We start from the raw sequence: 12,898 nt of genomic DNA, 5'->3' as shown, positions 1-12,898 counted from the left end.
TCTGAGTAAACTGAGCAATCAACGGTCATGTGATCTCTCAGTTCTCAGTCTCAGAGCTAATAAGGTAGAGCTGCAGCTTTGATGTGTGGAGGTGAGTGTGTGTGTTTTTATTTATTTTATTGCAACGCCAAATTTCTCCTTCAATTGTTATAGTAACATATTTATCTTTAATCTTTTCTAGTCCTGTAGTGGTTGCTCAGTTTTCTGACAATCTTCTCCGCTCATTCCTGATCCACATAATGTCAGTTCCAGCTCTGATTGCGCACCTCTCTATCCTCACTCCAGATGTAAGTCCTACTAACATACAGGAAAAATATAAATGATAAAATAAAGTGATATTTACTTTCGTTACTTTGTTTTTCACTATAGCGGATGGCTGTAATAGAATCTAATGGACTTTTTCATAAATTCATTTTGTTTCTGAGTCGGGAAGAACAATGCAGAGATGTATGTGTCTGTCTGGAAGGAAGCCACACTCTGTGCTTGCTAGGTAATGGTCATTTGACATGTGTCACTTTTCACTTGGGCAGCATGCACTACCTCCTACTATTTTTTTGTTGGTCAGTTCTCTCCTTGTCACTTTCACTGTGACTTTTCCACACTCCAAATCTGTGGTCCATCCTCCACCTGCTACTGTGCTCTATGCTGTGTGCTTTCCTCCAGTGTTATCACTTCTCCCACATGTTAATGGCAATATATCCATTCCCTTAGCACTCCTTTCTTCTCCATATTCTGTTTTTAGATCTCCATGCCAGCTCACTGTAACTTAATTGTGGTCTTATCTGTGGCCTTTTCTCCCATCAGATCATGGGTGCCTTTTTGTGTTCATTGAAGCTTTGCAGCCTTGCGGTCTTCTATTTTTCTTTCTATTAAAATACACTACACAGTTATTTTTAGTGCACACAAATGCAATGCATTACCCATTATTTGGTAAAATGTAAAAGATGAGCTTAAAACAAGTAAATGTCCAGCATGTCAACAGTGACGATCTCTGGTACCTAATATTGCACATGGGCAACGCTTTAAACGCTCCTACAGGTCATCAACTTAGCATTAACCATGGATAATGGCCCTAGAATTATTGCTTTCAGTCTGGCATGCATGGCAATATGTAACATGTGTAGTGCAATTTGCGTTTTCACATGTAGGTGCCCACACTGCATGTATTTGCATTCATATTTATGAGTGGAAGGGAGTTGTTTATGTACTTGGTTGCAACAAATTTTTTAGACTTTTTAATAATACATGCCACTTTTGAGTTTATTCTAGCTAGATGTTCCCTGGTCTCCCCCCTTGCCCAGCTACCCAGTGGCACACGCCATGCTGGTCCTGGAAGAGCAGGGATAGTGGAGCCTGGGGAGTCATGCTGGGGGGGGAGGCATATTTCAGGGGTCCGTTGGCCCAGCTGCTGAAAATATACACACTGTTCACAGTAGCCATTAGTGTAACTCCTCATGCCTCTGCTGACATCGGTCGCAGCAAAACCATTAAACATTAACCTCAAATGTTTGCTTTCTAACCTGCAGATTAAATTTAGGGAGGTCAGGTCGCTTCCTCAAAAAGTCCTATGTTTGACTCCAGTTGTATAGCCTATGCTTCTGACATATTTTTTTCAGTTCCCATATCTTTCTCCAGCCCCCATAGCATAAGCTTCAATTTAGCTGTCGTCGGCTAAATTGTCTACAGGTCAGAAGCAACTCTGTGTGTTTCCCCATGTTTTCTATTATGTCTATCCCTGTGTGGTCCTGTGCTGGGTTACATTCTACAGTCTCATGTCCTACGATTCTGAAACATCTTCCTTCATTTTACTATTTTATTCTCCAGCCCTTATAATCATAATCTCCAAATCCACCACGGTGTTGTCAGCTCATTTGTCTTTGGGTCAAAAGCAGCCTTTGTCTATTGTGTGTCTCAGTCATTTGCATCCCATCATTACCTTTTTCATGCTCCCTTAACCTGCTTTTATTTCTGGACCAATGGCATGCAGTAACATTCAACTCCCTCCTGCTCATATAATGGCCATTTGGACCTACTGTGATTGCATCACTCATATGCTACTGTTCATCTGAGACTCTCTTCAGTACACTATGCTATCCCCTCTCACTCCTACTCCTTCTATACCTATTATTGGACCACTTAGTGCTCTTTTCTTATACAGTATCTCACAAAAGTGAGTACACCCCTCACATTTTTGTAAATATTTTATTCTATCTTTTAATGTGACAACACTGAAGAAATTACACTTTGCTACAATGTAAATTAGTGAGTGTACAGCTTGTATAACCGTGTAAATTTGCTGTCCCCTCAAAATAACTCAACACACAACCATTAATGTCTAAACCGCTGGCAACAAAAGTGAGTACACCCCTAAATGAAAATGCCAAAATTGGGCCCAAAGGGTTAATATTTTTTGTGAACTCCATTATTTTACAGCAGTGCCTTAACTCTCTTGGGCAGGCGTTCACCAGAGCTTTACAGGTTGACACTGGAGTCCTCTTCCACTCCTCCATGATGACATCACGGACCTGGCTCTCCTCTACCTTCCATTTGAGGATGCCCCACAGATGTCCAATAGGGTTTAGGTCTGGAGACATGCTTGGCCAGTCCATCACCTTTACCCTCAACTTCTTTAGCAAGGTAGTTGTCATCTTGGTTGTGTGTTTGGGGTCATTATTATGTTGGAATACTGCCCTGCTGCCCAGTCTCCAAAGGGAGGGGATCATGCTCTGCTTCAGTATGTCACAGTACATGCATTCATGGCTCCCTCAATCAACTGTAGCTCCCTAGTGCCGGCAGCACTCATACAGCCCCAGACCATGACACTCCCACCACCATGCTTGGCTGTAGGCAAGACACACTTTTCTTTGGACCCCTGACCTGGTTGCCACGACACATGCTTGACACCATCTGAACCAAATAAGGTTATCTTGGTCTCATCAGACCAAAGGACATGGTTCCAGTAATCCATGTCCTTAGTCTGCTTGCCTTACGCAAACTGTTTGCAGACTTTCTTTCTTGCATCATCTTTAGAAGAGGCTTCCTTCTGGGACGACATTCTTACAGATCCATGTGATGCAGTGTGCGGTGTATGGTCTGAGCCCTGACAGGCTGACCTCCCACCCCTTCAGCCTCTGCAGCAGTACTGGCAGCACTCGTACATATATTTCCCAAAGACAACCTCTGGATATGATGCTGAGCACGTGCACTCAACTTCTTTGGTCGACCATGGCGAGGCCTGTTCTGAGTGGAACCTGTCCTAGTAAACCGTTGTATGGTCTTGGCCACCATGCTGCAGCTCAGTTGCAGGGTCTTGGCAATCTTCTTAAAACCTAGGCAATCCATATGTAGAGCAACAATTTTTTTTTTTTACAGATCTTCAGAGAGTTCTTTGCCATGAGGTGGCATGTTGAACTTCCAGTGACCAGTATAAGAGAGTGAGAGCGATAACACCAAATTTAACACACCTGCTCCCCATTCACACCTGAGACCTTGTAACACTAATAAGTCACAAGTGACACTGGGAGGGAAAATGGCTAATTGAGCCCAATTTGGACATTTTCACTTAGAGATGTGCTCACGTTTGTTGCCAGCGGTTTAGACATTAATCACTGTGTGTTAAGTTATTTTAAGGGGACAGCAAATTTACACTGTTGTACAAGCTGTACATTCACTACTTTATATTGTAACAAAGTGTCATTTCTTCAGTGTTATCGCAAGAAAAGATATAATAAAATATTTACAAAAATGTGAGGGGTGTACTCATTTTTGTGTGATACTGTATGTCTGTTTTTAACTATATTGATTTATTCTGCTGTACTTCTATAGCCCTGGCTTACAATGAGTTCACTTTTTATGTGTGCCTGTCCACTGCTTCCATATTCCTTTGAGATTAGCTTAAATATGTTCCTGTCAATATCACTGTCCCGGTGTTCTGCCCCCCCCCAGTAAACATTCTAAATTACAGAACCATAAATCAATGTAACTACATCATAACATTCTTGTCAAACAAAAAAAATGTATTGTTATACCTGCACTGATAAAACAAGATAGTAATTAGTGGAGATATTTGTGCTTCATTTACTTGTGCGGTTGGGGGGACGGCATAAAATGAATGGTGTAACTGCATATTTAAGCTGCAGTAGACATTGGACTACAGTGTTTACGTGTTGCAGTCACGATGCTTTGTGCCCACGGCAAAGTTTACCCAACATGTAGCAATCAGCTGGCTTGCAACACTCTCATTTTTGTCAGCACAAATTGGGTTGAAACAGGCGGTGACGAGGTGTTACATCACTTCCTTACCATCTGTCAGTAGCCTTTGAAGCGCAATCCTGAATGTGGATTGTGCTTCAAAGGAATAGGGAGATTTAGGTACACATCTAAATATACCCTTAAGGAGAAGATTTTTTTTTACCTTATTAGCTATCAGCAGGTAGGCAACGTTTTACTGAAATTGCCTTTTCCTTTTTTTTTTTTTTTTTCTTCACTTTCCCATCGAATTCAGATCAGTAACACTTCCAATTTTTATAGGTAACCTCATTCACCTTGGACACCTTACTGAGAAGGTGCTGGAAGAAGAAACTGGTCACTTTGTTAGTGTCCTCACTCAGATGTTATCATACTGTCAGCAGTATGTATCGCAGAAGAAATCTAATCTCACACACTGGCACCCTGTGCTTGGCTGGTTCTCTCAGACTGTTGATTATGGGTATGTTGTTTTATAAAAAGTTTCAAGCTATGATAAAATAATAGCTATTTTGAAAAACAAACATGATGGGTATTTTGGAGGTTGTCCTTTTTTTTTCTTACTAACTTTCTTCTATTTTTGCTTCCTTATTCTCCCATCCCATTTCCCTTCATTTTACCTTTTTTTATGCCACCCTTCCATTCATACCTTGGTGAAATTGACTTTTTCTCCTCCTTTGGTCTTTTATTCTGCATCCGTTCAGTATTTTTGTTTCTTCCTTTCCTTTTGCAATTCAACTCCATTTTTTCCTGTTAAAAATCGATGACTTTAAATTGTCCAATGGCACTCAAGTTTTTTCCTGCATATTTTTTCCAGTCTCAATGAGTCAATGCCTTTACTTACCAAGCAGCTTCAGCACTTGTGGGGTGTCCATATGATCCGCATCTTGTTTCGGGAAGTTCTTAGCAAGAAGCTTGCTGAAAATCAGGAGATGTCTATTGTGGCCACTCCAAGCTCATCCCCGCAGAACAATCTGCCCATGAAAAGTATGTTCACTGTTAAAGGAAGAGGTTCTAGCTTATACTTTATAAATATAACTGTAAATGGAGGCACTCAGATTTGTATATTGAATATGTAGGCTTTCCTTCCTACTGAATAGTACTACCTAATGACCTGTCTCAGTGAATGGAAAAAAGGCTGGCTGAAAATAATAGACTCTAATGCTGTGTACACACGACCGGACTTTTCGACGGACTAGGTCTAGGTTGATTTACTCAACTGGAGCGTGCAACATCTGGTGCAGCTGTGCATGGTAGCCAATCAGCTTCTAACTTCAGCTTGTTCAATTAAGCTTTGACAAAATAAAATGGAAGATGATTGGTTTCTATGGATAGCTGCATCAGATTGTGCACTCTTTCGTTTTAGTAAATCAACCCCTTATGCTGGGTTTACACAGTTGTGGTGTGTATGCACCAATATGCACCACAAACCTGCATGCACTATTGTAATGTGAGGTAGTATGTTACCATGCGTTATGTGCTCCGTGACACACATTTTTTGGCAAGATGCTTAGGGGAGCATAACCTGAATAAAGATAACTGAGCTTAGGTGCAGTCATTGAGCAGTGATGCTGATGATGGATCCAGCTATAACCACTAGGGGCAATATTTACACATGAAATACTATATTATTTATATGGAACACCATGTCAGTAAAAATGTGAACGCCCTCATATAAATACTTTCAGTAAACATCTGAAAATAACTTAAAATTTGTACTTAATAAGAATACATTACAGTTCAATTTAAAGTGATACTAAACACACACTGTTTAATTTACACTGTCCCTTCCATTTCAGTATGTAGATGATGGCACTGTAATTATTTTAATAAAAAATATAAAAAAATCTAAGCACCTTTTTCCTAATCAATATACAGCTGTCACATGACCCAGCTCTTTCCCAGCTTGTCTGCAGGGAAACATAAGCAGGAGGAGCTTCTAGTCTTCTGCTGCTGGTCACATGTTTTTAATAAAAAAAATAAATTAAAAAAAATCAACCTTTGAATACAGAGTAAAAGTAAATAGTATCAGTAAACGGTTTTAAATTGTCACACAAATATATAGTTAAAAAAAAAATCTTTATTATTTATTGGCAATACCATGGTGTAAGTGTATTTCTGCCAGTCACAGGCTGTGTCGCATCCCTCCAGTTTGTCTTAGAACAAGAGGGAGTGGAAACCTCTATCAGTCTACATATAATATGCCACCCCATTGGTTTTAGTGGGAATGAATGAGGAGGGAGGGAGTGGGCTGTCATTTACTACTTTGTATACACCCACATGTGTGACTCCATAGTCATATGAGCTGCTCAGGTGTGACCGGGGGAGGAAATTCTCAGCATAGAAACTCACTGAAAACTGAGCATGTGCAGAGTTGCCACCACAGCTGCAAAATCCCAAACTGAATTGGGAACATGAACTGAAGGTGGAAATGGAGAACAGCAGGATCAATTATATTTTTTTGCAGAATACAGAAAACAAATCTCATAGTGACTGAGTATGAACCGCATGTAATACAGCATTTATGGATAGTTATGCTGAGGGATTAGTGACACTTTAATGATTAATTACAGTTACTTTGTTAAACTGATTGTCACTGCACATTATTATAGATGGTGCCTAATATTTCATAGGCTTTCATATTTTTCTCATTGGACACAAATAAGTGTTATTGTGGCTAGTAGATCTGACTGCTACTAGGTTTCCTCTAAAATATTCTTTTTTTTTGTCTAGCCTATGTCATATTGGTACGTTTCAAATGTTTCTGTTGTTAAATGTCTTACAAGATTTTATGTTAGATCATATTTGCTAATTATCTTTTCCACTTGTGTATGTTTTTTTCTAAATAAGTAAAACATGCTGCGTACAGTGTCTATTGTGTTACTGTAGTGTGTTCTTTCCGGCAGACCTATTTAAAAGGGCATTTCAGAAATCTGCCTCTGTCCGCCACATCCTGAAACCTGTTGGAGGCAAAAGAGTAGATTCACAAGAAGTCCAAAAAGTGTGCAATATTTGTGTTCTTTACCAGACTGTACTTACTACTCTGACACAAATCCGGCTACAGATTCTCACTGGTAAGCACCATTTTGCTGGAGTTATCACAAAACCTTTCCATTAGGAACCATTTTATAGTCTACAGTTTCAAAAATATTGTAACTCTATATTGTTATTTATGAATAGTCAAGGTTAAGCTATTTAAGTGAAGGCAACAGGCTAGCTATACATTTTTTACCCCACACACAGAGTGGTAGTGCGAGAGTATCACATAACAAATATAATTTTTAAAACTATAGCCACATATCACTAAACTTGTATTTTACAATAAAGGCTTTAGGGACAGCTCACACCACAATTTCTGCATTCTGTACGCATTGCACTGGTGTGAAGGCACATATTGATGAGAACGCACTGTACTGGTGTGAACTAGGGCCATTGGAACACATGTAAAACATTGTCCATGCAGTTTTGGTGCAGAATAAAAATGAACTGGACTGCCTCTGGTGTGAACCAGCTCTTAGCAAGACCACTAGCCATGAGCTGTTGGAATAATTGGTTTGCTATCAGTCAGTATATGTATAATGTATAAGATTTCTTACAGATAGCTTTTATGTATTCATAGAGTTCTAGCAAAAAGATGAAGCTATGTGATAACCTTTGTAGCTTTTGAAACCTAAAATTTAACTATGTAGCTAGGCAATCATGTTCTCTTTGGAAACGAGTACTGTACTTCAAAGAGTATTGCCAGTGTTTTGAAAATTTGAATGGCGTACGTTTCCAGTGGTCTTTTACTCTATCACTAGGTCTTACTTATCTGGATGATCTGCTGCCAAAGCTGTGGGCATTCATCTGTGAGTTGGGACCACAAGGAGGACTGAAACTCTTTCTCGAGTGTTTAAGTAATGATACTGAGGAGTCCCGCAGACTGTTGGCTATGCTGGTTCTCTTCTGTGATTGTTCCAGACACTTAATTACGTAAGCACTGCTTGTTTATGCCTTATGTCTGCAAGAATGTAGGAAATGTTAACAGTACATTTTAAATCATTTGAATCATTTTAAATTTGAATACATTTAATAAAGATAGAAAACGAAAGACAAAATCGTGATTGAGATTACAATAAAAAAAAAAATAAAAAAAAAATGAAAAGAGTAAAATCAAAGCCCACTTAATTGCAGCCGATTTAGGGTATACTCTTCTGTGTAATAGGATTTTGGATGACATTGAGGTCTACGAAGAGCAAATCTCCTTCAAAGTGGAAGAACTTGTCACTATCTCTTCTTTTCTCAACTCCTTCGTATTCAAGATGGTATGGGACGGAATCCTTGGTAAGGCTGTCATATGCTGAAAATAATGTTCATGTGCTCTTTTTAAACAATATAATTAGGTATTTGGAAGCAGTAGTAGTTATCTATTAATTTATTGTTATTTTTTTATTTTATTTTTTTTGCAGAGAATGCGAATGGAGAAACCCTGGAGCTTTTTCACTCGGTGCATGGCTGGCTGATGGTTCTGTACGAAAGAGATTGCCGTAGAAGATTTGCTCCAGAGGACCACTGGCTGCGAAAGTGAGTATGTGTACATGTGTTAATCCATGGCTGGCACTGATTATACAGTATGCATTGTTTATGAATTCATATACCGAAGGCAAATTGACTTTAGAAAAACAGGGAGGTTGTCATAGCTAGACTCTCCTTCTGTAAATGTAAGTTGCCTGGCTGTCATGCTTCTTGCAGATGAGAAATTCTGACTTTGCTCCAGTTTTTCATATCTGCATACTTGGTCCAGGTCAGTGAATAAAAAAAAAAAAAAAAGATTTACCCAAGAGAGTCAGCTCAAAAGCCAGTCAGTTAGCATTCACGGGAAGGACGAGCAATGATATACTCATACTTTTCTCCTGGCTTGGTTTCATCACTGTGGAAATTCAGTAACTGATTCAGGATTAAGACACATGTTCACCTACTGTACTGAAATATGGTTTTAAGCATTTAACCACTTGCCGCCAAATCACCTACCTATACGTCATTTGGCTTCTAGTGGTTGTACCAGAGTGATGCATGCAGCTTCAGGCATAACCCTCGGTACTGTTTTTTTTTTTTAAAGCTGACAGTCAGCTCTCTTGTAATAACAACTGATGCGGCTAAGCAGCTGCTCAGCTGTTATTACAAGCAGCAGGAGGGGACCTCCCCCCCTCCCGCCGCTTGTCTAGACTCTCCTGTCTCACCGGGAGACCTAAGCGACGTGCTGGCTAGAGAACCGAACGATGCCTGAATTGGCTTTGATCGGGTCTTGGATATGGTAATCCGGAAGCAAATCTGGTTTACTTGGGAGCCAACGCCGTAATTTTTCAAAGATTTAAAGTATTCAAATATGCCGATCTTGGCGTTTTTGAATACTTTTAAGTGCAGAGAGAAGGGGTTTGGGGTCTTAAAGTCCCCAGATCCCTCCATAATAATGGCTGACATGTGCCTATTGCTGTCACAAGGGATGTAAGTCATGCGCGCAAATGTAAATAGTGTTCAAACCACACATGTGAGGTATCGCCATGATCGTTAGAGCAAGAGCAATAATTCTAGCACTAGACCTCCTCTAAACAGGTAACTCTTAACATTTTTTAAAGCATCGCCTATTGGTTTTTTCTAAGTAACATCGTTTGTCGCCATTCCACAAGCGTGCGCAATTTTAAAGCATGACATGTTGGGTATCTATTAACTCAGCATAAAATCATCTTTCACATTATACAAAAAGAATGGTGTTAAGTTTACTGTTTTTGTTTGATTTCATTAAAGTGTATTTTTTCCACAAAATTGCGTTTGAAAGACTGCTGCCCAAATACAGTGTGGCATAAAATATTGCAACAATCGCCATTTTATTTTCTAGAGTCTCTGCTAAAAAATATATATATATATATAATGTTTGGGGGTTCTAAGTAGTTTTCTAGCAAAAAATACTGATTTCTTTTTCATACATCATGGGACACAGAGTCAGGCTAATATTCATGACCTGCTGGGTTATACTCCATCATTAGGTGAATGGACACTGGTAGACCAAAGGTCTTCAGACAGGAAGTGATCCCCTATATAACCCCTCCCATACAGGAAGTACTTTAGCTTTTTACCAGTGTCTGCAAGGTGGATGACACGTTTTTTTTTTTTTTTTAGCTCTCTGAGCTCCAGGTCTCTAGTCCCACAAATGGTTCCAAAAATGAATCAAGGGATTGATCGATCGGATCCATTTGACTCAGGCTTTTATGCTTAGATAAATGGTACCCGAGCCTCGCAAAGATGACTCAAGATCCTGCGAGGTTTTGCCTGTAACGTGGCCTCCGGGCACTGAACCCTGCGGAGTGGAAATTCTGGACACTACAGCGCTAAGGCATTTCCTGTAGAGTGCTGTACAGGTCCAAGGGAGTAGACCCTAAACATGAAAGGGTACCTGGTCTTTGAAGGTCCAAGTGACAGGAACCCACCGTGAAGGGTGAAGATTGGACCCTTAGCTTCTAAGTGGCCCTGCACCTGGACGGGAAAAGGGAAAACCCTGTATTTTATTATTGTGGGGTGTCCCAGTGATTGTAACAATCAGTCAAGCTAGCTAAAGGCTGGACCCCTGTGTGCAATGACCATACGGGGGAGTTCTGGGCTAGCTGTAGCTGTTTGCAAAGTGTACCTTTTTTGCTTGTTTCTGGCTGATTTTTACCTGTATGATGGCGCAGAGAGGGTGCCACTGGGCTCAGCAGTTTGGCGGCCATGGCACATGCGGCTTCACTGCACATGCGCCGTAGCCTTTATCTGGGCGCATGAAGATTCGCGTTGTACGCGAAAATACAGTCACGCCCACTCGCCGGGACCGCACACATGCGCATAGAGGGTTTCAGCGCACACCCAGCTTATTTAAGCTGTGCAGGCCAAGCATGTGGTGCTTCCAGAAGGCAGCTGTGGACACAGAGCAGGCTCTGAACAGACACTTGTAGTGGTTCATTTTTCCTTACACGGGTCACGTGAGTAATAGGCTTAGGCTTGGCAGGCTAAAGGTGCTTAGCAGGATTGTTGCATAGGGGCGTAGTGAGCCCTATTGTTTTAACTACACCCAAGTACTCTTTGTTTGTGGCATTGAATGTCTTCCAAAAAGACAAGTGAGACTAACACAATAGGGAAGGGCACACCTATGTCATCAGTAGTTCCTGATGAACCTAGTCGTATCCCTAATATTGTATCCCCTGAAAGACCAGAGGCTCCCGGGCAATCTGAGCCGCTGCGCCTATTTGGTATTGTGCCTACAGTCAGCGCTGCTGCTGCTTCACCCTTTATCACTAAGGATGAACTGTCGTCAGCCCTAGCCGGGTTAGAGCACAGGATTTCAGGCATGATTGCCTCCATCCCGCAGGGTGGCAGGAAGCGTGACAGATCCCCCTCCCAGAGTCTCCTAGTCTGGAGCAGGAATGGGTTGAGGATGGGGAAGAGCTGAAAGCTCAGGATTTGGTGGAGTGCCTGGCAGATGAGTCTGCTTCCAAGCAATCTGGAAAAGAAGATATCCAGTCGATATGTGCCTCTCAGATGTGACTGAGCCCCCTGGTCCTCTTTGGGATCTCTGGGGCATTTTCAGGTCGCACAGACTTTCCCGCTACACCCCCCTGTTGGAACAGGCAGTGTATGCTGATTGGGAACATCATGACAGGACTTTTTTGCCCCCTAAAAGGTTTTCCCTTTTATATCCGATGGATGAAAAGTTCATTAGAAAGTGGAGCAAGCCAGCCGTAGATGCAGCAGTCTCTTCCTTAAACAAGAACTTAACTTGTCCAGTGGATAATGCACAGGGCTTAAAAGACCCTGTTGACAAGAAATTGGCGTTATTATTAAAGGCTTCCTTTTCTTTGGCCAGTTCAGCTATTCAGCCAGCTGTTGCAGCAATTGGTATTTGCCAGTCTTTAAAGGATCAGGTCAAATGGCCGGTTAGGCCTAACCAGGAGGATGATCTGCCTGAAAGCAAGACAGATATTCCTTGAGTGCTGTGGTTTGCTGTTGATGCTTTAAAGGATTCAATATAGCAGGTTTCTCGTCTGGCTCTCTTGTCTGTGCATATGCGCAGACTTTTATGGCTTAAGAACTGGTCAGCCGAGCTTCCTTGTAAAAAGTTATTGGCAGGTTTTCCGTTTTATGGGGAACATTTATTTGGTGATTACTTGGACAACTATATCCAAAAGATTTCCAGAGGAAAGAGTTCTCTACTTCCTGTGAAGAAAAGCACCAGATGTCCCTTGTTTAAAAACCCAGGGACTACTTCCTCAAATGTCTCAGCGTCAGGGCATTTCTGCCGCCAACAGGGAGCTAGGGCCCGGGGCAAGCCACAAGGCCAGGGCCAGAAAAAGCCCTGGGTCAAAAATTCTTCTAAGCCCAGAACCAAGCCCTCCGTTTGAGGGGACGCCCCCATTCCATCTGTGGGGAGAAGGCTGCTGCACTTTGTGGGTATTTAGGAAACAATTCAGGATGAGTGGGTCACCTCAATTATATCTCGGGTTACAAGCTGGAGTTACAGGGGGGTTCCTCCCTCAGAGGTTTCTAAGATCTATCGTTCCCTCGGATCCTCCAAAAAGAAACTTATTGCTTCAGGCAATACATCATCTAGTGCATCAAGGAGTGATTGTAGAGGTTCCTGTATTCG

At 41.3% G+C, this 12,898-nt stretch overlaps 1 protein-coding gene across 1 annotated transcript in view; it reads left to right on the top strand.

Annotated features, from left to right (window-relative positions):
• UBE3B (ubiquitin protein ligase E3B) overlaps positions 1 to 12,898 on the top strand; it is an 87,553-nt gene that overhangs the window by 37,568 nt on the left and 37,087 nt on the right. Inside the window, exons 11-18 of the mRNA XM_077461316.1 lie at positions 182 to 287; positions 370 to 490; positions 4,531 to 4,708; positions 5,063 to 5,232; positions 7,152 to 7,319; positions 8,046 to 8,217; positions 8,450 to 8,568; positions 8,694 to 8,808. Coding sequence (XP_077317442.1) covers positions 182 to 287; positions 370 to 490; positions 4,531 to 4,708; positions 5,063 to 5,232; positions 7,152 to 7,319; positions 8,046 to 8,217; positions 8,450 to 8,568; positions 8,694 to 8,808 — 1,149 coding nt within the window. The remainder of the gene's footprint in view (positions 1 to 181; positions 288 to 369; positions 491 to 4,530; positions 4,709 to 5,062; positions 5,233 to 7,151; positions 7,320 to 8,045; positions 8,218 to 8,449; positions 8,569 to 8,693; positions 8,809 to 12,898) is intronic.

The sequence above is a fragment of the Lithobates pipiens genome, unplaced genomic scaffold (assembly GCF_037356315.1).
Source record: "Lithobates pipiens isolate NorthernLeopardFrog02 unplaced genomic scaffold, aLitPip1_a1.2 Scaffold_3, whole genome shotgun sequence".
NCBI lineage: Eukaryota > Metazoa > Chordata > Amphibia > Anura > Ranidae > Lithobates > Lithobates pipiens.
The sequence above is the reverse complement of the archived record's forward strand: the minus strand, read 5'-3'. Positions and strand labels throughout refer to the sequence as shown.